At 47.7% G+C, this 26,043-nt stretch overlaps 1 protein-coding gene across 9 annotated transcripts; it reads right to left on the bottom strand.

Moving 5' to 3' along the window:
* Window positions 1–382: 382 nt before the first annotated feature.
* On the bottom strand, window positions 383–25,451 carry PARP6 (poly(ADP-ribose) polymerase family member 6). 9 transcript variants are annotated; one of them, XM_064480741.1, is made up of 24 exons: window positions 25,308–25,433; window positions 23,854–24,110; window positions 21,374–21,573; window positions 20,636–20,713; window positions 19,809–19,903; window positions 19,307–19,367; window positions 18,979–19,069; window positions 18,463–18,529; window positions 15,787–15,936; window positions 14,667–14,877; window positions 14,079–14,132; window positions 12,648–12,743; window positions 12,255–12,347; window positions 11,507–11,632; window positions 10,016–10,081; window positions 9,044–9,111; window positions 7,696–7,744; window positions 7,336–7,448; window positions 6,499–6,571; window positions 5,725–5,794; window positions 1,781–1,860; window positions 1,324–1,387; window positions 1,068–1,152; window positions 383–724 (listed from the first exon to the last, which is right to left on the bottom strand). In XM_064480741.1, exons 3-24 carry the CDS (start codon window positions 21,374–21,376, stop codon window positions 622–624), a joined length of 1,896 nt encoding a protein of 631 aa, XP_064336811.1. In that variant the 5' UTR covers window positions 21,377–21,573; window positions 23,854–24,110; window positions 25,308–25,433; the 3' UTR covers window positions 383–621. The 9 variants fall into 9 exon arrangements, 7 of the variants coding, with proteins under 7 accessions (XP_064336811.1, XP_064336809.1, XP_064336812.1 ...); XM_064480739.1 differs by having other exon boundaries at window positions 23,854–24,113; window positions 25,308–25,427; XM_064480742.1 differs by having other exon boundaries at window positions 7,336–7,445; window positions 23,854–24,113; window positions 25,308–25,427.
* Window positions 25,452–26,043: the final 592 nt, after the last annotated feature.

Below are 26,043 nucleotides of genomic sequence, written 5' to 3'. Positions count from 1 at the left end.
AGAAGCCAGCCCCTGAGATACAGAACAAGAAAGAGGGGCTAGGTTTTGTGCAGAAAGCAGAGGTCCTAAGGACGGGAAATCTGACAGCAGTGGTCCTTTGGCAGCAGTGGACCTTTTTCAATCTTGAAAAACAGTGACCAGCAGGATTCTGTACCCTTCTCAGTTTGTGTCAGCTGCGTAACTGGGTTTCCTTTGTCTAATCTGCCGATGAGAGTGCTGACAGAGGTGTGGCGCACGACGTCAGATGGACTCAGCTTTGACTGCGCCCACCATCAGCAGCCCCGACCCTCACACTCCACTCCCCACCCCCATTCGGGGGCTTGGGGCAGGTGCTGGGCCAAGGCCAGTCAGACCACAGTGATCAGATCCAGTCCACAGCACCTTCCATTTTATTGTTTTATTTACAAATAGGGTGAAGTCAACTGGGAAAGCCAGGGGTAGGGAGTCAGCCTGGGCCATCCAAATGTGGAGTGGTTCCTGGGTCAGTCTCCACCGAGGCCGCCTCTTCCATCCTTCTCCTGCCCCTTGGGGACGGCCCCTTGATTCCTCAGGGCAGCCTCATCTGCTGCTCCTGAGCCCTTTTACGAGGGGAGCGGGGGTGGTATGAGGGCTGGGGCCCCCTCAGTTTGTGTAAACCTGAGTTCCGATCACACGCATGATTTCCTTCTGTATCTTGGGGTCCTGAGTATTAATGTTGGCATCGCCCACCTGACCATCCTCATATCTGCCAAAAATAGGGCGAGCGTGAGCGTAAGAGAGAGAACGATAGCAGCATAACGTCACCCAAGGGAACTGCGTTTGGACCTGCGGCCTCCCTGGCCCAGAAGTCAAAACCCTTTCTAGCTACTCTTTAGGGTAGAAGAGATTCAGGTTATCTGGTTTCCTCCAAACAGACACTGATCTATACCGACCCCCGTCCTCCAAGGGGAACGCCCCAGTGCCAGCTCCCCTCAGGCAGCCAGGGACAAGTCTCCGGTAACAGAAATGGACTTTCCTCATAGTCACACATCATCATGCTCCCACCCTCACTCCTCCAAGCAGTCTCCAAGGTACCTTCCTAGACTTACACAAAGAAGAACCGTGTGCAGACATGGTCGGAGACAGGGCACACCCAGATGTTCCCATGCTTCTGGAGGTCCTTAGATGTAATCACTGGGAAGAAGAGGGCCAGAAGTTATAGGTATAATGCTTAGGTCACAGGATTCAGGCAGGGGAGGGACGACATGATGCTTCAACATCACCATTAGCAGGATCAAGTGCCAAAGCTGCACCAGAAATAAAGACCAGGGACCCAGAAAAACAGGGACCAGGTGAGCCACCTACCTTCACAAAGTGCTATGCAGTTCAGATTCCGACTCTGCAGGAACCGTGACTGAATGGATCGGGTCTGGAGGAGGAAAGCAGGGCCAGGTGGACTGTTACGACCTGCCCTAGAGAGGCCGGCCGGCTGGCAGTGGCTGGGGTGGGGACAGGGATATCCTGAGCTCCCAGCCATCCCCGGAAATGTTGGTTTTTCCATAATCAGTCTGGGTGAGTCCAGGCTTCCATCTTCACATTTTCATGTCAGTGCATTTAAACTCAGTCTCTGCTTTCGTAGTTATGACTGAGGCCACAAATGACTCTGGAAATTTGTTCATCTTAGAACATATCTGATTCCTTCAAACGATCTTTAACCTATCCATCCCCCGCCCCCACCGCTGTTTCCCCATCCGTCTCTGCAGCCTACACTTACCCCAGAGGAGGGGTCCTGCCTGGGTGGAACAAGGGCAACTAGTAATACCTGGGGGATGGTATTCATTCTGTTGTATCTCTGGACCAGCTCGTCCTTGGAGGGCATCCTGTGCTGTCCTTTTCCCATTCCTGTCACAGAACAATAAGCCAGTTCATAAACCCATTCCTTAAGCAAACATTTACTGAAATGCCTACTATGTGCCAAGCATTGAGCTAGAGATACTTGGTGATACAGCAGTGAATAAAACAAATACTGTATCTGCCCTCACAGAATTCAGTCCGACGGAGATATCAGAGAAGGAACAGATAATTACAACACAGCATGGTAAGGGTTATGCTGGGAGAATAAAGCACACTTTGTGAGCCAGAGGAGGGGACCCAGCCTAGCCCAGGGGTTTGACGAAGGCTTCCTGGTGACAGCTGGGCTGAGAACTACAGGATTAGGAAGAGTCAGTTAAATGAAGAAGGGGAGTGTTCTAGGCAGAGGTAATATAGCATATGAAAGGCCTGGAGGAGAGACAGAGCAGGGCCTCAGCTTGTACGGAGCACAGCCAACGGCACAGGAGTGGTGTGAGATGACATGCAAGAGGTGAGCTCCGGTTAAGATCAAGCAGGCCTTGTAGGCCATCTTAAGGCCACTGGAGTTTATCCTAAGAACATCAGGGAACAACTGAATGGTTTTAAGATGGGGGTAACACATGAAATGAGCCAGGCACGAGGGGCCCAGGAGAGTGGTGACGTCAACACCTCGGGTCAAATGCCAGGCTGAGGGAAGTGAGTGGAGAGGAAGCAAACAAAGTCGGATCTACTCTAGTTTCAAAGCGACAGACAAGGCTCTGACCAGTCATTCAGAGAAAAGGGAGAAAGCACAGCAGCTAAGCGAGGAACACTCTTCACAGGTAACCACGTGGCAAGCACCTTGAAGAGCTCTGCTTCCTTTCGAAGGTCTCCCAGACTCGAGGAAGAGGAGCCGGTCCCCTCACTTTCACCCTGTCTAACTCCACAAACCCTCTGCCATCCGCGCCCCTCAGTGAAAGCCCGCTTACAACATTTATAGGCACATTCTGGATTCTTCCTTTTTAGATATGAAACAGTGCTTGTGCGCCCCTGTTCCCAATTCTTCCTGGCCTATGATCAGGACTTCAGTCTCTGTATTCAGCTCTATCACAGGCCCAGCCTTATCACAGTTAGGGATGAGTCGGTGTAAGTGTGTATGAGACATGAGACCGAGAGGGAAATGGATGAGGATGGGAAATGACGCCATCCTTGCAGGCCATAAGCAGGGCCCTCATCTCCCCAGTTCACCCTGGAACTTCCTGTTGTGACTAACTCTCTCCTGGCTTTGTGACAGCCACGGTATAGTGGTAATGATGAGAACCATGGACTGACATTCTTCACTGCTCAGGCTGTCAATTCATCATGCACTCTCACTGGAGTCCTTGACAGATTTATGGCCTGAACAAAATTCAGGTCAATGAGCACCTCAAGACTTCAACTGTCAATTTCTTCCTCCTACAGGACATCCACCACCCCTCTGTTTCCAACTTCTCCATTGGCTTTAAGTTTAGTGCTGCATCCAAACATCATGACCTTCTTGGCCTGGGTATTGCAGAGCACGGATCTGAGTGAAATGCACATTTAGGCTCTATCCCAGAGGATGGGAGAGAACAATCTGATTTCTATGGCTGGTCTTAGATACGGCCCTTATGACATAATCCAAACCTTCCCCCATCCTAGTCCTGTTGTATACAATCCTGTCCCTATTGACCCAGCCATCTTCTGTCAGTTTCCTGAGAGCAGACCCCGAGAACTTGGAGGCCAGAATAATCCCTGGATGCTTTGTGTCCAGAGTATATACTTTTAAGAAGTTTCTAAATATGACTAAACAGACAGATAGTGTTTAGCATCCTTTCCCATTGTCCCTCATCTTAAGCTGCACACTATGACCAAGTCATCAGAGGCTCTACTGGTCAAACGGATGCTCTATTTACCCTGCCCCACAGGGGCACCCCATGCCTCTGGAGTATGGATACCCAGAGGAAGAACAGAGAAAATCAGAGCAGAAAAGGGTGGAAGGAAACATACAGTGAACACAAAGTTGGCCAGATGCCAGAGTAACTAAAATCAGCAGAACATTTACACGCATCCCACCCAGCGACAGACTCACGTACCTATGGGGCCCTCAGAGACTCAGTCATTCAAGCAAAGCCTACCTTGTCAGTCCAATATAGTGATAAGAACACTGGCCCAGAAATTGAGAGCTGGATTCCAGTCCTAGCTCTGCTACTTAGAGCTGTGTGACCTCAAGAAAGTCATTTAACTTTTCTGTGTATCTGCTTTCTAATCTGGACAGTAACAAGAGACTGGACAAGATGACCTATAACTCCAATAGTAAAAGCATATGGTGTTTTGTATCTATAATCAAATCGACCTTTGGAGAGGGAGAAGGATGGTGCCGTATTATGTTTTTATGTAACCAGTACATGAAGAAGAAAGTTAAGAAATCAATAGAGATTCCTGGCTCCGACTGATAACTAAAGGCACTCTGGCAGTCTGATAAACCAAGGGCAGCGGGAGAGGAGAGGGAGAGATCGGGGGACAGACAAGAGGAAAGAACTGTGTGGGCGCTGGGAGCCAAGCGTCTCACTACTTAGCAAGTAGTAGGATATTAATTAGAGGGGATCTCAGACCAGGACGAAGATACACACTGAGGAGCCCAGACAAAGCCAAAAAGACGGCCCCGACCCCAGCCCCACTCTGGGCCCCAGGCGCACAGAGTAAAACTCATCCACAAATGCAACAAATGTGGACTGGGCACTCACCCTGTGTGGGTTAATCATAACTTTTGGCTCATGACACATTATCATTTATTGAATAGGACAATGAATACCTACAGACCTAACCCGGGAACTAAATCCAAGAACTAAAACATCACCAGTGACTTGCATCTAAGTGCTCCTAACCCTATCCCAACTATCTGCCTCCACTTGGGAGGCAGCCACTATCCTGAAATTTGGGTCCTGTCTTCTTCTTCTTTATTCTTTAGTTTTATCACACACACACATCCACCCCTAAATAGTTTTAAGTTTGTTCACTTCTGAGCAGTGCAACAAAAGTGTCACACAGCAGTAGTCCTCTTTCGAGTAGTCACTTCTGAGCAGTAGTCCTCTGCACCTGCCTTTTCTCACTCAACTAGTACTAAGATTTTTCCATGCTACTGAATGCCACTGTTGGTTCATTTTCATTGCTGAATAATAATCCACTGTGAGAATCTAGCACTGGCCCCATCACATGGTATTCACGCAACCACACGGTGGCTACCTTTTACACAGAGACTACACAGAACAAGAAAAAGACGGAAAAGGAACCACGACATGACCCTGGGTCACTGAGAGAGCTCTAAGTCACACTCGTTTCTGAGCTGGACAAAGCTGGACCCATCTCCTGACTAGAATGTGGACCTCATTCATGCCTTTGGAATAAAATACTTTGTCTTGCATTCAACGTGACTAACATAATAGTGTGTAATTATAGACAGTTTAAATTTTAAAAGCTGGTTGACAGGGAGGAGAACAATGTCTCCAGAAATGTGAGCCAGCGGAAGGGACTCGGGCTCACACATAAACCCCCTGCACACGCGCACGCCACCTGTAACGGCAGGCTACTGCCCCAGCGCCAACAACGTGTTCTCCAAAGAGCCTGGTGCCACCTCCAGTTACCCCCTAGCCCACCCCCAGGGCCAAGCCCGCACAGTGAACAAAACCACCCCCCTGAGAAGAGGGTACCGAAGAGAAAGGGATACAGTTGGCCTCACCCTGCGAAGAATCCAACTTTCTAGTGAGAGAAAGTAGAGAAAGATTATTTGCCCATGACTGTGGGGAGAGCTGACACAGACCAAGCGTCCACAGCGGAGGAGGAGGCAGCACAGGACTACGTATTCACAAAACGGATGCAATGTAAACAGACTCAGGGCGGCCAAAGATTATTTCTTACCTGAGTATCCAAAGGAAATACTGGAGATGGGGCTCAGGTAGATGCCTTTGCCATAGGCTGCTCCATGCAGCTTGCAGGGAAACACCAGGGTGAGCAAGGTGAGCCTGGGCCCTCCCACGGCTGTGCACTAGGCAGCCACAAGGCTTCCGCAGCCCTCTGTCCCTCCATCTCATCTTCTCACTCATTCAGATAACTTTAAGCACCTACTCTTGAAAAGCTGACTGGCTGAAAAGTGGGCGCAGGTTAACCCCTCGGTCTATGAAGTACTAGATACTGATGCACTGGTGAGACGTGCCAGAGCCAGTGAGTCAGCCGCGCAGACTCCACGCCCGTGTCCTTACACCTTGGTGCATATGCTGAGTCCCCCCCAAAGCAGGCACACAGACCAGGAAGCCAGGAGGAGGGATAATAACCACTCCTTGGAGTCTTGCGGGGCAAAGAAGTCTCCTGTATCTGCTCTCTGCATGAACGGCACATAAACTGAAGAGCTCTAACAGGTTAACTAATCAGGTGGCTGCAACCAGCAACCCCTATCCCTGTCTGCAGCTACATTCCTATCCCTAAAAACAGCAACACACACAGCCTAGGGTCAAATGTACAACAGCCACACTCACTCTGCACGTACAGCCTCAACTTCCTCCCTAGGGAAGCCTCACAGGAGACTAGGGCTGAGAATGGTGAGGCAAAAACAGCTGAGTACTCTAAGGCAGACTTCCCAAAACTGAGTGGCGGGGAGGGGGGCGTGGAGAGAAAGGGAAAGGAGCACAGCCTCACCTGCAGTTTGGTGTAGGATGCATTGACCAGCCCGTTGCGCAGGATCGAATGCCAGTTCTCAATGTGGGACCCACTGTAAGGCAGGGCAGAATACATGTCTCCTCGTGGAATGAGGGTCCCAGGAGCACTTCCAAGAGTGCCACCCCCACCCACTGTCACCCACACAGAACACGAAGATGGACACAGACACACCCAGCGATGGACGCGCACGTGAACAGCCACAGGCGCGCGAGGTGTGTGCACCTGGCCGACCCTACACCTCCACACCCAGTCCCACCTTCTCTTCGGCGCTTCAGCTAGCCCCATCCCAAATCCTGAGCTGCCGGGTCAGTATTTTCATCCGCCTATTGTCCTGCTATTTCAAATTAAACAAATTCATCTCGAACTCAACAAGCTTAGCACTGAGTCCACATATGGTTTCCAGTCATGCTTCCACTTCTATTTTAAGGAAAGGGTACAAACAACTCTCTTTAAGTTACCTTTAATATCTTTTTTCTCTCTCTCCTCCCACAATTAGGTATAAATTGCTGATTTCCTTCAAAGTAGCTTTCAGATCTATCCCTGCCAATCCCTTCCTTCAACCACATCTTTTTATATGCAAATATAATTTCTTCTCAACTACACCGTAGGTAGCTTGAGAGTAGAGACCATCATATCTTACGTACCTTTATCCTCTACAGCCCTTAACACAACAGCATTTAATAAACATTTGCTGACTGACTGGCTGATGCACACAGGTAACACAAACTCATACTCCTCAAGTAAACTGGCCCTCCCGTCCCCCTCCACTGCTTGTTGCCTCATCCCACACCCATGCCCAGCCCCACTCCTCCTCACTGGAAGGCAAACGTGCTGCCGTAGAGCTTCTTGGCGGTCCGGAACCGAGCCTCCTTGGCAGGAGGGCTGCTCAGCAGGAGGAACTGGTGTGAGGTGTGCATGAACTTCAGCTGCTGCCCAGGGTGGGGGTGGAGTCAGGAAAACAGAGCAGAAACCGAGATCAGGGAGGGAAGGGTTGGGGATAGGGAGCAAATCAGGTTTCTACTAACCCCGAAGAAAAGGAAATGCGCTTAGGGTCAAAGGCCACTGCTGACGGACAAGCCCAACAGGCAGGCCCAGGACCAATGTGGTTAGCTGTCTGGAGACCTCCCTGCACTTCATCAGAAATTTAAAGAGTTCAGAGGGAGAAAGGTCACTTACCCTGCTGAGAGGTAGTTTGACAATGTGTGACCTGTTGCTAGAGATGATCCTGGGACAAAACAGAGAAAAAACAAAACCAAACAGAAGACAAAGTAAGTGTGTGCTCAGGCCACCCTGAACAAAGCAGCAGCCTTCTTCTGCCCCTGGGAGAAGGGGCAAGGATTCCAGAGCTATCTGAATTGTGTGTCCACATCACTATCTGGATATTCCTATGGGTAATAATGTTTGTGTATAAAAACGTAAAAGCAAAGTTACTGACCAGAGACCAGCCAGTTATTGGGTAGTTAACAATGGATAAAAGAAAGAGAAGGCTGGGAGGTGGGCTGCTACATCCAGGGAGAGAAAAGAATAGAACAAAAGGAAGAGCACAAGAGGTCAGCCACCAAGCAAATCAGAAAGGTGGGGTCTGCAATTAGGATGGTGACAACTTACACCTGGGAATTACAAACTGAGAACTGAGGCTCAGGGGTCATCCTGCCTGAGCTCAGGGGAAGGCTGAAGGCTCTCAGAGACAGAGGGGATGGAAAGTTACCACTTGGGCTGGAGAAAGAAACAGAAGAAACCAGAACTAACTTCCAGAGGAGTCAGAAGCAGACTGGGCTGCATGTAGGCTGAACTCAGGACAGGAGAGAACAAAGGCATAAACCGTTGAAGGCTCAGCAAGGGAGCATTATCTCCTGTAATGAATATGCTTTATCTTTTTGCGCATGATTCATGTACTAATGATGCCAGCCTGGAGGGTCTCTGCCTGGTCGTTCCTCATGCTAAGAGGGAGCATGCTGCACTGAGAAAGTACTAATGTCAAAGGCTAACTAGCTGAGGGAAGTAAGCTCAAGGGGAAAGCTACGTCAGGAAAAGAGAACAGAAATCAAGATCAGGGAGGGAGGGCAGTGGAGAAGGCTCAGAGCCTCTGCAAGGAGAAGGGAGTAGTAACAGCGCTGCAAGGCTCTGGGCAGTCAACGTCAACAGCGTAGTCAACATCAGCTACTTCCCCGAGACAGGAAAAAGGAGCAGAAGGAGAGACAGACCTCTCTGGGAGCACAGAAAACCTAACTGAAATGGGCAGTGTTAACTTCGACATGCAAGCAGCACTCAAAAACCTACTGCGAAACAAGAAATCCCTAAAGAGAATTCAAGAAAGACATCATGTCAGAATTTGTGGGCTCTCTGTAGGATCAGAGCTCTTGTCGAGGCCAGGTGTATCAATAACACCCCAAGCAGCAGCAGCCATGACATCCACAGCCTTGGGAAGGACGCTGAAACCGCCTCTAACAGAAGGTGGGGGCTCCATGACCAGCACTGCACTCCACTCCCCCGCCCACCAAAGGATGAACCATTCTACCCATACCACTGAAGGAGAGGGTGCGCCAGGGGGTCCAGCTTGTCCATCTGCTTCTTGATTTCCAGGTATGAGCCCTGTAAGACAAGAGCCGTACGGTTACCTCCCAGAAGAGGTGGGAGCCCCCCCTTTCCACAGACTGCCAGGGCCCAGGGCAAAGCAGGCACCGACGGCCACACCAAAGCAAGAGGAGACGGGGTTCCCACCCTCAAGGACCCAGTAAGGTTGGGACGACTCGTAAATAAACATGAAAATGACTGAAGATGCTTACAAAACAACATGTAGGTGGGTCTCCCTCATTTTATGCAATTCCTACAGCCCTAAAAAGTTAATTATAAATCAAAAAATAAATAAAATCAATGTCTTAGAAAGATTAGGCTAATGAATCCTGTGGTAAAACTTCACATAAAGCAGAGAGTCTTTCTGACAAGTAAATCATCCCTCCTAGGTGTATCTTATGTGTTAATCTGAACTGCGACACATAGGACTTGCTGAGAAGAGGCCCACCTGTAAATGTGAGTACAAATGAATGTCTACTCATGCAGAGACCGCAGACGAGGGGTGGGGAAGTCTGGTGTGAGACAGCCTTGAGTCAAAGGATGGTCACTGCTCCATGTGGCTGCCCCACCCCTGGAAGGACAGAAGATGCAGGCCCCTGGGTCTAGTTCCTTACCTCCAAGCCCCCTCCTCACCCCCCAACCCTGGGCAGAGGTCCTTCCCTCACTTCTCTAATGCCCTAAGAACTATGGAAAAAACATTAAATATGAACCATTTGCGAAGGAGTCTGCAGCAAAGGTAAAGGCCAAGAGAGACATGAGGAGTCAAAAAGAAGAGCAACAGAGCTAACAGAGCAGAGAACAAGACTGGAAAGACCAAGAAAACACAGTGAGAAATCTGAGTAGCATCTCTGAATCTTCACTCCACTCCCATGAATCCCAAGCAGAACAGGGTACTTGAGCAGGCGGGCACAGGGCAGAATACCTGGGTCATCTCCCGGATGGACATCACACTATCCAGAGCTTTCTGAAGTCGCTCATAATTCTTCTTCTGTGGGGAATCAATGGGAGAGAAGAACCAGATGAAGAAAAGTGGAGGAGATTAAAATGTGATGAAAAGCAAGGCCAGATGTACAAAAGAAGTCTAGGCCCCAAGGAAATGGGATAGTATGTCATGGAAAAAACATACACATAATGTCAGAAAATTCTAATCACATGGTAGTTCTCCTTTTTACCAGGTGAGAGTAACAGTACAGTTACTTAACCTCTTAGAACCTCAGTATCCCTGCATGTAAGTGAAGACAGAAATTCCTACCACCCTCATAGAGATGTCCTGAAGAGGAAATAACATACCTAAAGAACCTGGCAGGAGGGCATAGCTCAGGGGTAGAGCGTGTGCCTGGCATGCATGGAGGTCCTGGTTCAACCCCCAGTACCTCCATTAAATACATACATGAACCAACCAACCAACCAACCTAATTACCTCTCCCCCCAAAAAAAGATTAAAACAAAAAGGACCTGGTATTGCGCCTGGTACACAGCAGAGAAAGTAACAGTGAAGCACTGTGCTGGGAACCTGTGATGGTTAATTTTGTCAATTGTTAGTTGTTTCAATCTGGGCCATGAAGTGCCCAAACATTATTCTGGGTGTGTCTGTGAAAGTGTTTCTAGATGAGATGAAAGTTTGAATGGTGGGCTGAGTAAAGTAGATTGCTCCCTCTGCTCAGGTGGGCCTCATCTAATCAGCTGAAGGCCTAAACAGAAAACACTGAGTAAGAGAGAATTCCTCTTGCCTGACTGCCTGGAACTGGGATGTTGGTCTTTTCCTGCTTTCATTCAGACAGGAAATGAAAAACCAGCTCTTCTTGAATCTTGAGCCTGCTGGCTTTTGAACTGGAACTTATACCATCAGCTCTCCTGAATCTCTAGCTTGTCCACTACAAATCACGGTACTTCTCAGCCCTCAGAATCACATGAGCCAATTCCTTACAATAAATTTCTTCCTCCATGTATCTTCTATTGGTTGTTTCTCTGGAGAACCCTAACTAGTACAGTACTTTATATATATTATCCCTCACTTTCATAACAATAGGTATTATCCCCTTTTTACAGACAAGAAATTTAAGGTTCAGAAAGGCTGAGTGACTTGCCTAACACCATTCAGCCAGGAGCGGAAGAACCACAAATGGAGCCAAGGTCTGTCTGGCTCCAGGGCCTATATCCCTCCCTATCATGGCGTAACTAATATCAACCCTTCTCCCCTTCTGACAAACTCAGAAGTTATTACTTATGTGATATTATTGTTATGTTTAATTATTTATTTACTAAAACAGCTAAAGCTTAGGGTTCAGCAGGTCCATTTTCCCTGTCCCCTTATTCCAAGCTGTTGTGTACACCCGGATAACAGCAAATAGTCTCCCACTATCTTTTACCATTTCTGTTCCTTAGCCCTGATTTTCTTCCCAAGCAACTATACCTTAGGGTTAAAGGCCAGAGTCTTGGGATCAGTGGGGTCCACCACAGAGGGATACGGCTCAAAGATGATGCTCTTTCTCGGGGACTCCAAAGCTGCCCTACACATGGCCACCAGCAGATCCACCACCTTAGGGGAAAAGAGAGAAAGGGGGCAGAAGCTAAATGATTTCCCAGCGCTGAGAGTCACGCAAAATCCAGCATAGGTCTACCTTCTGGAGGCTCTCAGCATTTCTCTTTTTAAAAACAAGTAGGTTTATGGTTTCCTCATTAGAAAATATAAGCTCATTGTAAAAATTCAAGAACAATGTTTAAAAGAGTGATTAAAAAAGGATAAGAATCATCCCTTTGTCCCCAAATCTATTTCCTCACAGGTAACTACTGCTAAGTTTGATGTATATTCTTACAGATATTCTCCCTATAGAAATACTTATTATATAAGCAGTTAAAAAAAAGAACTATGCTATAGATACTGTTTTTTTCTCTTTTATATATGTTATAATTTTATATCCATAAATAACAGCTATATGGTATTTCCACTTTAAGGACATACCATGATTTCTGTAACTGGACCCTGTAAGATAAGCCTCTATCCCTTTTTTTTTTTTTTAAAGAACTATTATAAACAATACTACAGTGAACATCCTTACACAGGAAAGCATTTCTGAAGATTAAATTCCAAGCAGTGGAACTGCTGGGCTCCCTGGCCTTTCCTGATCCCGATTCCCCAGCAGCTTTTCTCTCCCTCGTACCTCTGCGCCAGTGGCCACCTCCTCTGCGGCTCCAGACATGACTCCCAATGTGTAGAAGGAGAAAACGCACAGTTCACGAGTACAGACGGCTGGCTGAGAGGACACGTTAAAGAGTTGGTGGTGGCAGGAGGTATGCATTGAGAAGATATTGTAGGGAGAGACCTATGCTGACCTCAGACCACTCTAGAATGATATTCACATGTCCTCATCTTTCCAAGAGGACTGCTGAGATTTGTTTTCTGAGAAAAACAATTATTCTTAGAGTCTCAAGGAGTACAGACAAAATTCTACCCTTACCATAGACCCAGGAAGAAAGGAAACTTGGAGAGATGACGAGTGAAGGGGCCTTAGCTATGGGTGCAAGGAAGGGGGTCACAAAATAGAAGAATATACCTTGAGCATGGACCCATTCTGGAAGACATGCTGCTCATCACAAACCACACAGTACTCATTCAATGTTGGAATCCTCTGCTCTGCGTATTTCATGATCTGGAGAGAAAAGATTCTATTCAATTTTTTGGAAGTACAGAGACAGATACGAGAAATAAAATTTGAATTCCTTTTCCAGTTACTCTCCTACCTCCCAGGCCCGCACCTAAGGCAGAATCTATTCTTGGGTCCTGCACTTAGTTAAACAAATGGTCTGACTCCAGAGCTAAAACTATATACTACAGTAAAACTAAGACCAGCCGTGGTAGAAGACCTGGGGGAAGACCCCCTCCCGCTACCTAACCCGTACACAAACTTGGGCAAGTCAGTCATCCTGCGGCTTCTTCACTTGTACGTTACAAGTGAGTATTCGGTCCATGATAAGACGGCAGGGGAGCCTGAGAAGCCATTCTAAGCACCTAGAGCAATCAGCCTGTAAACTGACCAGGACCACAGATACAACTCTGTGCTGGGAAAACAGCATCAATCCAGAGCTCATGAAGCAATACTCTCAAGTGTTTTCTTGCACACACTGTTGTAACAGGCTTTTCCAACTATATAAACTTTGTGTATAAATCAAGTTATTCCCATTTCACAAACTTTAGGGATGGTAAATAGGTGTGCAAGGACTTTTATTCATTCACTTAATGAAGATTTACTAAATGCCTACTGTGTACCTAGCTCAGTGAACGGTCTCCTTTATTATTCAATAATATAAAAGATTGTCTTCTCAGATCCTACAGTCCAAAAAGGGAGATGTGGAATGTTAACAAATTAATTACAACTCAAGGCAGCGTATGGTACACAACACATCAGTGCCATATAAAACAATAAGCATCTTAAGAGTTCACTGAGAGGAGACACACTTCCAGCTAATACATTCTGAGAAACAGAGAAGAGTTTAAGGGAAAAGGTGGCACCTGAGACTTGACTGCAAGAGGCAGATACAGGGAGGAAGGCCAGTGTGGGGAATGATATGAACAAAGGTGCTGGAGATGCAAAAGTGAAATCATGTCCAGAGAATAAAGGAGTTTCAAAAAGAAGCAAGTAACTAATAGTGGCTGAGCAGTAAAAGTTTGTGCAAGGATGTGGGGGATCATAAGAACACCAGCATCGATCCTTCTCTCATCTTCAAGTGCGTTTTTGCACTTAAAATTGGCAGTGCCTCATTTGGCACTTGATCTTCCGTGGTCTGTAAGTGTTGTCTTCCCAGCAATGCTCTAAGCTTCTTGAGGATGGGAACCATGCCTCTACTCCTGTCTACACAACACTCAGTATAGTTCTGGGAGCAGAGCAATTCGGGAAATGCCTGCTGAGGAGCTGGGAGATGTTAGGGGATCAGATGGGTTAGAAAATGGGGGAAAGGCTTTGGAATGAAGCTTTGGACTTGATTACCTGGACGAGGAATCCATATTCCAGAGTGGGGATGTTCTTGCAGTGACCACTGACCTGATGAGAGTAAAATGACAAGACCCCATGAGCCTCCTGTGATGCTGGTGCATAGAAAAACCTTGCTCGCATCCACTACCTGTAATTCTTCTGAAGCAGATAAGCCCTAGCTCTGATCAGTCTAAGTGATCCCCAGGCTACAGAGAAGACTTTTAGACATTTTTGCCAAAGGCTCTTGAAAAAGGCTCACCTGTCCTTAACCCTCTTCAACATAGATAGAACAGGCATGCAGAGCTTGGCTGACTACCAAGTCCCAACCACAACTTAATAAAATCATACATGACACCTCCCTAGGATGCCCAGAACCAGACTCTCTCCTCATGGCCTACTATCAAAGAAACTTGCGAGACTGTTCAGACAGAAGTTCACAACTATTAAAAAATGTGTTCCATTCTACTCACTCATGATTCATGCCAAGGTTTGACTTATGACACCTGGACAACCAGATCCCTAACCCCATTTTGAGAAGTTATATTTCCACATTTCCCCTCCCACCCTCTGACACCCAAGTCAAACCCTCCCCAGCCCATGTACCAAAGGGAAGGTCCGTGCTGGGGGAGGGAGGCCCACGTGCTGGGGGCACAGGAGACCTGCCTGGGGGCTGGGAGGGTAGCCAAACACCTCTACTTTGGGGTTCTTCATGGTGCAGGAGATGGAACGATTCATGAGGCGTCCAACTCGAAGTTCTGGTACACCCAGTTTGCCTTTCAGCATGGAGTCCTGTATGATAGGGAAACTGGGAGACCTGAAGAGAGAGCAAAAAGGAGTGATGGAACTGGGGATTCAGTGTGAGCCCTAGGAGAGGCCAAGAGGTAAGAATGGGTGAAATGACCTAAGCCAAAGAGCAACTGATAACTGAGGAAATTTCCACGGGATCAAACTGTCAAAACAAGTACAGCACCACAATGAATTGATTTTTATGTCATTATCTGTGTGTTCTTCCAATCGGAACACAGAGAGCAGGCAGAGGCAAAGCCAAGGCCACTCTCTACAGCAACAAGGCCAGGTAAGGAATGATACCTTGGAGAGGATGCCTGTTTCGCTTACTGTGTGTGTGTGTGTGTGCGTGCGTGCGTGTGTGTGCGCGTGCGTGCGTGTGTGTGCAGAAGTAGTTATACTCCAAAACGCCTAATATCTGACTGTCTGTCAATAATGGTCCCTGGAAAACTACAAATATGCATTTGTATTTGCCTTTAGGAATACGAGAAGGCACCAGGGGGAAAAATGGAGGCCTGGGGTCAAAGGATGGAGCAATATTTGTTTCCAGAACCTAGATAGTAAGCCACTGTGCCCCTCTGTAAGAGCTAGGGGCCGCTACCTGTTAGCTCTGACTCTGCCTCCTTAGGACAGAGAATAAGGATGAGGGTCAAAGAAAGGAAAGATGGGAAGATTAACACACATTTCTGCAAATACATACCATGAGCTAGGTACTGTGTTTTACATAAAGGACGAGGTGTGACTACTGAGTAAGGAGGAGAAGGGTAAAGACACAAAGGGGACAGGACCATGTGGGTGGTGTTGGTAGTTAAAAGTACAGAGTTCAGAGAACCTAGGAAGAGGATAGATTAGATAAGTTTACACAATCAAGAAGGTGGGCTGGGTGCTTAGACAAGGTGAAGGTGATCAGAGACAATCAGCTCAGGGAGGAACTTACTTGGGGATGGGTGAGAAGATGCTGAGGCCAGCTCGGAACTTCTTGATGGTACCACTTGCCTTGAACCAGCTGTGCCTCTTCTCCTGCTGGGTCTTTAAGAAATCGTTGCTGAGATGTTTCCATTGTTGGGATGTAAACATACCCAGGATCCTAAAAAATCAAAGAAGAATAGAATTAGGGAAGCCTAGGTAAGGGAGTAGGTCAAGAAATAGGACTATGAAAGGCAATGAATCTAAAATTCAGACCCAGGGACTGTAAAGCTAGTTGTTGTAGGGTACTGTGTGTCTGAAGACCCACCTGATACATCTTAGCACGTGGAAATGTACTGTCCTAAAGTACCTCTTTACCTTAGTGGGTAAAAACTCACTCCCTTACCGAGCCTAATGGACCAGAAAAATTCTGAGATGCTTTGCATTTAGAGGGAGATCTCAAAGGTGAGTCTTCAAAAGCTGCGAACCTGCCAATTTATTGCCAAGAGAAACCATACTGAGAGCAGAACAGAAGTGGAGGAATGGAGATGAGTCCCACCCACTGCCTTGCAAACAGTGAAGAAAAGGCCAAGGGACATGAGGAGTACTGCCATTGTGAGCCCAAAAATCATATCCCCAAAGTTATGGTTTCCATAAGCTGGGCCCTCAGCTACCTTGTCAATCCTTCACTTGTCCTTGATCAGCTCTCTCTAGCATAGCTCTACACTATTATTCTAAATCCTTATCACCTTCTTTAAGCTCTTAACTTCATCTCTAACCAATAAGCTCTTTCTTCTCAAGGGAGAAAACTGAAGCCATCAGATACCAGCTTCCCTAGTTTTCCAGCACCACTACAAAATCTGTTTCCACTTCCACCCTCATCATGATCCCGCCACTCTTGGGAGACAAGGTGACTATCCTGCTAAGGACCAATTGCTCTATTTGTACTCTAGATCTCAGCTCCTCTTCAGGGAACTTGATTTGTCACTCATTCCCCCTCCTGTCAGTTTTGTTTACCAAAGTCTACAAAAAGTTTCAAATTTCTGCACCTCAGCCTAGCGACTCTCCCTCTTCCCTCCCAGCCTCATCCAGATTTCTCAGTCCATACTTACTGTTTCTATTCTGCTGCCAATCACTCACTCCTCAGCTTACTGTGTTCTGGTTTCTACCTTCACCACTTCACTACAACTGCTCTCACCTTGATGCTAAACCCAACAGAAACTCCTAAGTTTCTCTTACTTGTCCTCTCTGGCATCTGGCCCTCCTCGCAGACACACTCCTCCATGCCTTCAGGGACACTGTTCTCGTCCCACTGGGCTCCCGTTTCTCTGACCAACCTACCTTCAGTGTTTCTTCTTCTGCCTCCTCTTGGTATTTTGCTGAGTGTTAAAGGGTATTTTGCCCTTGATTCTATTTTCTTCTCATTCATCATGCTCTCTCTCAGCAATCTCATATTCTACACAGATTGCAATTCTGACCCATTCATTGATACATATCTTCAACATGAATCTCTCCCATAAGGAGCAAATCTATATAGCTAACTCACTATTGAAAAATCTCTACTTAAGTATCCTAAAGTTACTTTTAAACAACGGGTTTAAAATGGAACTAATTTTCTATCCTCTTCTCACAAATTGGTTCCTCTTCTTAAATCCCCATCAAAATTAGTGGTATTACAATTTACCACTAGGCTGGAAACCTACAAGTAACAGTCCACTATTCCTTGGCTCTTATCATATATAACATGTCAGTCTTCACTGATTCTATACCCTGCCAATCTCTCTAGTCTATCTCTCTGTTCTTACCTATAGTCATACTTTGGTTCAGGCCTTCATCATCTCATGTATGGACTTCTACAAATGCCTCCTACTAAAACAGTTCTGGTCTCCTGTCTCATCCTTCTTATTTTGCACAATGCTACCAGAATGGTTTTTTTCAAAACTAAATCTGACCATGTCCTTTCTCTGGCTAGAACCCTTCAATGCTCCCACTGCCTACAAAATTAAAACCCAAGATCCCTCTTCTACTGGCTTTAACTTTAGTTCCTAACTTGAAGCTTCCTACCCACGTGCCGCTTCACATGACTGTGCCCTTGCAAATGTTACTTACTCTCAATGTCTGTCTACGTGGGCAACTCTCATCTATCCTTGAAAACCATTCATCTTCTCCCTTTCATCTTTCATTCATCCACCTGCCACCAGACTGAGAGTTACAGTTTCCTCTGTTGTTTCTATCCCTTACACATTCGCTTGTATTAGAACATGTATCCATCAGACTCTATCTGGAACTTGACTAAAGGCAGAATCTAAAATTCACTTATCTTTGTATACCAAACACTTAGCAAGGTGCTCAACACATTAAATAAACTACCACTCTCTGAGCTCCTGGAGCCCCATTCTGAGGAAACCACGGAGAAAATGTGACAAGCAGGACTAATTCCGAGGCTGTGCTTTTCCTTGCATGCTAAGTACTGACGAGCCTCTCCTCTCACCTCCAGGAAGTCTCAAGGCCAGACACCCCAGCACCACAGGCTCCTCCATGTAACCATAAATTCGGCTCCCCAAATTTACTTATTTTAGTCTTTCTTGGGCATACCTCAGAAACACATTTTTGGAAGAAAATCTTCCATTCAAGAGTCTGCCTGTCCATCCACATGTCCATCTCTCTTTCCCTCAAATGCTCAAACCAGAAAGACAGAAGTTCTTACTTTTTCAACTGAAGACCCAGCCCAAATCCTTCCTTATTCGATGGCTGGAAAACCTCAATTGACGGTTCTGCAAAGAGAAGAGAAAAGTCCTCGTCGACACAGCTGTCTCTCCTGCTGGGAGTCCAAAGGCCCAGCTCAGTGGATTGGCTCCCTCCTACTCTAACGGTGCTCTGAACGGCAACGAGGGAGAAGAACCTCCAAGGCAGAGGGCAGAGTTTGGGAACCACCTGACACTTCAAATACCCTCAACTTGTGCAAGGAAGTTGACGGGAAGAGGAGGAATAAACAACATCTGGGAACTGGAGAAAACAAGTTCATTAACAAGAAGGCTTTAAGGGGTGACGACCAAGGGGAAGAGAGTAAAGACGCCAATGCAAGGGGCCTGGAAGCTCCTGCCAGCGGCCCACAGACTACACCCAGAGGCCTTGTTCCTAGTTTTTCCCTACCTCAGCGGACTCAGGACTTTGGATTAGACCAAACTCAGAGCACCCACTTTCCCAAAGTCACCGCCTTTACCTGGTCCATCAAGGTACTGGGAGAGAGAAAATCGCAGCCTCAACACAATGGGTTCTGTCCGGAGGACCTTCCAGGCTGTGGAGACTTCCTCCTAAAAACGTAAGGAAAACAGTTTCCAGCTTAGCAACAGAGAAGAGTGGACTTAATTTTTCCCTATATGACACACACGTGCACACAGCACACACCACTGCCTGCTGATGGTCTAGGAAAGACAGGGATAAAGACTATGTGCTCCAAACACAGCACCCAGGAACAAGACCCCAGACTGACACGGCAAAACGCACAAGCCCAGCCGGACGCGCTGCCGGCAGGCACCAGCGCCACTCACGTCGAGGAAGCTGATGTTGACGTGGAGGTCGACGTCCACGTCGTCGATCGTCCCATATTCTCTACAGAGACACAGGCGATCACAGGTGAGACTCATTAAGAGAGAAAGACGGGAACAGACTGAGGTAGAGGGAGAACTGAGCCTGGGACAAGGGAGGGGGAGGGTGGAAGGGAGTTCTGTATTTAGGTTTTACCTACAGCCTCAAGCCACTTTCATAATCAGGGCCTTTCCAGGCCAGAGGCCCTTCTTACCTCAAAGGTGAAATGATCAGCCTATACAACAGTCTAGGATGGGGGAACTGCTAAGAAAAGCGGCCATGCTTCCTTACTCACTCCCTTCAGCCAACCTTCAGTATTCCGAGCAACTCCCACCATCATTAAGCTCCTACCTCACCAATGTTCACAGACCCCCTACCATACCATAAACAAAGAAAAAACTTCTAGCTTTTAACGACTCAGAAATGAGCGGCTACTCCCCTGCCATCCCTGAGGCAGAGTCCCACCTGATGGATACAGAGTTCTCACTGTAGATCTCCTTCACGGCTTCAATGTCTGCATCAAGCTGTGGGTGTCGATATAGGTCAGCTGCACAGCTCCCCTGAGTGAGCAGCAAAAATGGTGGAGAGAGGAAAGATAGAGTAGAGGAAAGAGAGAGATGAAAAATAGAACACGAAGGAACGTCAGGAACAGGGAAACCAAATTATAGCAATATACACAGGCAAACGCTGCTTCTGTGAAGGGGCTCCTGCTGGTGGTCCTAGCTGGGGATTTCACTGACTGACAACTTTCCCTCCACCACCGCTCTGTGAAGTTTCAGTAGGCCAACTGCAGGTTTTGCTTAAGTTCACATCCTTCAGTCTCAGCTTCTATCTCCAGACCTTGACCAGGACACTTAGGTATCCCTTCTGTGAGAACACAAAACAGGCTGAAGAGTACAGAATTTAACTCAGACTGATTCTATTTGAAGACTCCAGCATTCCTACTCAGGATCATGCCCTGGGCAGTGACAGCAATAGGCAATCACTGGTAGAATAATCTCTTAAAAATCTGACCCTATTGAATGAAATGACCCTCCCTGGCTAGTGAGGGAACAGTCACAAAGTAATTATTTCCAACTAAGAACACATGGGTAACCTCCATGCACAGAGGGCGTACTCTACCAAGGGAAAGGGATGAGCGCCAGGTAAGAGTGAGGATATGAGATCAGCTCTGACAAGACAATGCTCAGACCACACTCCCATTGTATCTTTATTTTACCTCTGCTTCAAAATAATCTTACTCCTAATGTACACAGAGAGAAACACACATTTAGATACACATGGGGTCTCACCTGAACTCCATAGAGAAATTCCTCTGATTCATTATCTCCCTCCGAATCATCATCATTCCAGAACTGGCCTTTGATGTCCTAGTGATGAGAAATAAGGATACAACCCTGTGTTGGGTACCTATTACCCCATGGAACAGAGTGGGGTGACAGGACGGGAAACAGATTTCCACAAAACAATGGAAGAAGGTCCCCTAGGACAGAATAACTGCGGCCCTAATCCCTTTGTTCCCTTCACCTCGTCCTTGGGGAGTCTCAGTCTCTTTCTGAATCTGGTCATATCCCCGGCCTAGCACTGACCTGGCGGCATGGAGGAAAACAACTGGGAATTTTAGCCTTCTTAAGTATCGGTATGACTGGGGCTCTGGTAGCCAGTGGAGGAGGCACGTGGAAGACTTCAACGTCAAGGTTGATTCCTAGGCATATCTAGGTTCTAGTAAGAGCTGGCCTCTCCTAGGATCATTCCCCAAGGCAGCTCCCAAACACACCTAAGCTCTCTTGTCTCCTAATTCCCTTTCTATCCCTAGTAATGCTTAACTATCCCCTTCCTTCCCAAGGAAGCCTCCCTATACACACACCAAGTAACGCTGGTTCCGTGTCTCTTCTCCTTCCTTTAACTTCGAATAGCCACTCAACCTTCCAAAAGGGTGGGAGGGAAAACACCAGGAAAAGGTGAGGTCTGCACTTTGTTTCATCTACCCCCTGGATGATCAGTTGGAGAGGTGGGCAGTCAGTTCTCACCATTGGGTCAGTGAGTCACACACACTCCCAGGTCAGTGCTAGGCAGCACCCCTCCATACCACCAGCTGAACCCAGGCCAGTGAGATGGGCATTTAGGAGGCCACAAAGGGAGGCAAGGGAGGGAGGAGCGATGTCAGGGGCTGACTGGAGATCTGCTGGGGTAGACAGCTCTGCTGTTGTGGTGGCAACAGGTCACTGTCCTGTGAAAAGGAGACAATAACTGGTTTCATCACCACTTAACACCCGGGTGGCATATACACAGAGACGCGTGCTTAGGGATACTCTTTTAATACACATTTGTACAGACACTTGCACGTAAAGAGACATACTTGCAGGCATGCACACACAGTTGCACACACAGTCCTTTAAAGATAATACACAGTGAAAGCACTATTCAAACTAAGTCACCACTGTTTCAATTAAGCTGAAGAGTCAGAACTGGAGTAAGTTCTTGCTCTACTTCATAATGCCGTATCAACCCCTGAAGCCAAAAGTGACGGTGGCAGGTGCTTACGCTACTCAGTCAAATCGGTTCATTTCAGAACATTCTTCAAAGTTCCAAACTCCATTAGAAGCAGATTCTTGTGGGGAGGGCATAGCTCAGTGGTAGAGCACATGCTCAAAATGCACAAGGTCCTGGGTTCAATTCCCAGTACCTCCACTAAAATAAATAAATATAAATAAATAACCCAATTACCTACCTCCCAAAAAAAATTAAAATAAAATAAATTTTAAAAGTAAATAAAATGATTTTTTAAAAAAGAAGCAGATTCTTTTTTGGAATCTTTTTAAAAAAAATTTCTTTCATTTCCTTTTTGTGTGTGTGGGGGCGGGGGACAGGTAATTAGGTTTATTTATTTGTTTATTTTTAGAGGAGGTACTGGGGATTGAACCCAGGACCTCAAGCATGCTAAGCATGTGCTCTAGTGCTTGAGCTATACCCTCCCCACCTTTTGGAGCCTTTACCCCTAGTTATTGCTCTAAATTTAGTCATTAACTCTTACTAAACAGCAGTACCCCCAGAACACTGTGTGTTATCCTCACAGCTAACTTAAAAAGTACTCAACAACATGGACATGCTCTGTTAGACATAGTCTTAAGTTGTCACAGCCAAAATAATGCCCTGGACTCATCTTGGAACCTACTCCCCAAATAAAAGTATAATAATGATCCAAAGAAATGTTCAAAAAAACACTAACCCCTAGCCCTCTCACAAAATTAAAACAGGACTGTCCTAGGCTTTCTTGGCTCTGCAGCAGTCTCAGCTTCATCCATTTCCACCTTGAAGTAGCAGCGTCCTAGCTCCCTAACGTGGTTCTACTGAATCTTAGGTTTCTAGATCAGTGGTTCTCAAGGAAGGTTTGTGGGTCTGCAGCATCAGTACCACCCAGGAACACGTTAAAAAATGTAAATTCTCAGACTCCCTACTGAGACCTACTGAATTACATTCCAGAGATTGGGACTAGGAATCTGTGTTTTAAAAAGTCCTCCAACTTATTCTGATGCATAATAAAACCTGAGAACCCCTGTTCTCAGTCCTTGTGTGTTCCAAGGGCCTGTGATCTGTTCCTCAGATACCAACTTAAACCTGGTAACTGACCCAGGATGAGGACGTAAAGCCCAATGCCAGGGCAAACACACAGTAGTCCTCCAGCTGACAGCACCGCCTGACCCATCAAAAACAATATGCAAAAGGAAACTGCAACCAAAGATCTTAGAGATGAAATGGCCTTCAAAATACTACTTCAAAATACTACTCCAGCGCAAAAACAAAAAAGGAGAGCAGGGTGGGGAAGAGAAGAAATAAATGCGGCAAATGTTGATGAGCCGTGAAGCTGAGAGCTGAGCGCACGAGGGTCTTCTGTGCTCTCTACTTCTGTGCACAGGCGGAAACTTTCACATTCGAAAAAACAGAGGCTACTCTTGTACTCTCGTAAAGGCCCTCCCTAAAAAGTCAGCTCCAAAAGTGAACATGAAGATTACCCCCAAGACTCCAAAAGGTTCTCCTTGCTGTCCTTCAAACACATCCAGCACATTCCCAGCACAGGGCCTCTGTCCCTGCGGGTCACCCTTCTTTGAATGCTTTTCACCCAGATATCCACATGGCTCACTCCTTTACTCTTTCATATCTCTGCTTGAAGGTCACCTTGACTATCCAACATAAAACAGCAAAGCCCCAAAGCACAGCACACTCACATTCTCTATCCCTATTCCATGCTTTTTCTCCACAGCACTCGCCACGCTCTGTGTACAAAATGCTTGTTTGTTGTATTTATCTCCCACCAGAATGGTAACAGAAGCTCTGTTTTCACTGTCCACACTGTCAGTCCCTCAACACATATTTACTGAATGAGTGAGTAAATGAATGAACTGTCAGCTGAAGACCTCAGCCAAAGAGAAGATACATACAAAAACCTAAACATATCTACATATAGACAAAATCATACAAAAATGATTCTATAAAGCAAGACTCCACTCACCTTCAAGAGCAGCTGAGAACCAGAATCTGAAGATGAGGGGGCTGGGTTTTTGAGATTTGAAAATAAACAGTCAGGTGCTGCTCTGGATGATCACAGAGGAATAACGAGGGAGGCACTAATGTCCAGCCCGGGCTGTCTTGGGCCGGGTGGTAGCAGGATGGCAGCGTGGGCCACAAGTACCAACTTCCTGAAGTTCTTTGTCACTGCAGAAGCCAAGAAAACTTAGTCTCGCTCCGAGGGCTGTTGCTGCTTGGTTTCTGCTGTAATCACAAGAAGAAAAAAATAGTTCAGAGATTTTTCATGTCCAAGGAAGAAACAATTCGGAAACTACCATATTTCTCAAACCAGGCTGTTTCAGTAAAAGGGACTCCCACCCTCTATTCTCAATTCCTCTGGAGAGATGGCGAATGGGTTTAAAAGGTTAAGAGTGGGAAAAGGGGGAATGGTGGGTGGTCATGAAATTCAAAGAATCACAGGCGTTTTAAAGAGGAATAAGCCTGAAAGACAACCTATTTCAAAGCTTTCATGTTATATACAGAATACGTAAGTGTAGGGAGGCCAAGCAACTTGCTTAGGGCCAGGGGTATAGTGGAACTGGGACTTAAGCCCATTTGACAGGTTCTAATTACATCCACTCTTCATGTGATGTGGTTACAACCAATTAAGGGAGTTGTTAATGAACTACGCAAGAAAGACCTAACTGACTTATCTAAATGAGGTAAGAGGGACCCTTTCAAGAAAAGTTGGGCCAAACACAGACCGTGAGAAGAGCGCCCAGAGAAGGGTGTCTGTCGTTTGGTGCTTAAGTCTGGATGATGGCAGCTAACAGAGAACGCTTTACGAATTTACGTGGGAATAAGCCAAATGCAAATAAGCCTCAAGTCCGGATCACAAAGGTCCTAGCCTAGGTCCAAGGGCGCTTCCCGGTGTGACAACTCGGAAACCTCCGATCCCAACCGTTCACACTCCGGGTCTGACTCCCAGTCTTGCGGTCCTGGGAAAGCGGGGTATCCAGCTCCCCACCGAGCGCTCCTCTCCAGAGAGCCCGGGCCACGGAACAAAGAGTACGGGGTAGAACGCACCGGCCCGCCATGCTCGCTACCTCGGGTACCCACGGGGGCAGAGGCTGCCGCCCGCGCTTCCAGGACAGGCCCTGAGGCCTCCCTGGGGGAGCAGTTGGAGCTCTTCTCCGGGTTCCTCCGGAGACCCCGAAGACCCCAACACCTGCCTCCCGGGGAAGAAGCTCTGTGCCCGATCGGCGTCGCCAGCCGCCCGGCCTCGAGCGAAGCCTGTCAAGCCCAGGAGGGCCTCTCAGAGCCACCCGGTCCAAGCCCCTCACTTCACCCACCCCGGCCGCGGCGGGGCGGGCCCCGCACCCTTCCTGAGGCCCGGCCGCCCCGCCCCGTCCCGTCCCCGTGGTGGCCGCCTCACAGGCGGGCCTCGCGAGTACTCACGGCGACCCCGGGCCGCGCGCGGCCGCCGCTGAGGGGACGAGCGGCCCGGGACGCCCCGCGAGGGCGGAGCGGCAAGCCAAGGGGCGGGGACCGGGCCGGCCGGGCGAGGTCGCACGCCCCCACGCCTCGCCGTTCCGTCACGGCCGCGCTGAGCCACTCTGCGCACGCTCGCGCGGCGGCACCGTGGCCACGTGACCCGCTCCGGCCCAACGGCCACGCGGCCCGCCCGGGGCGCGCCTCCGCCCCAGACGCCGGGCTTGGGGCGCCTGCGCAGTGGTTGCCTGTTGGGAGGAGGGCGGAGCTGGGGGAGGCGCCTGCGTCGTGGAGAGGGGCACGTGCGTGGAGAAATAAGAAGGGCCCCGGTGATGCGCGGAGGGCCTTCGAACCAGACTGTTGGAGCTTGGCGCCCCTTGTGGTTGGGAGGAAGAAACAGGGAAGGAGATCCTGGCTGCCTCTCCTTGCTGGAGCCCAGGTTGGCCCATAGAGACTGAGAAGGACCCCCCGAGGCTCTACCGACTCCAAGAATCTTTGGTTTGTAACATCTCAGGGTCATTTAATTCTGAACTTTAACTCTTTTGCTCCCCCGGTAGCTGTGGTGTGCTGGAAAGCACTCTGGCCCTTTAATCAGACAACCTGGCTTCAAATCCTGATTTCAGCACTTTGACTGTGTAGCCTTAAGCCAAGACGTTCACTTTCTGAGTCTTAGTTCTCTCATCTCTAATGTGGGGTTTAATAC

This window comes from Camelus dromedarius, chromosome 29 (assembly GCF_036321535.1).
Source record: "Camelus dromedarius isolate mCamDro1 chromosome 29, mCamDro1.pat, whole genome shotgun sequence".
NCBI lineage: Eukaryota > Metazoa > Chordata > Mammalia > Artiodactyla > Camelidae > Camelus > Camelus dromedarius.
This window is presented reverse-complemented; position numbering and strand designations above follow the sequence as displayed.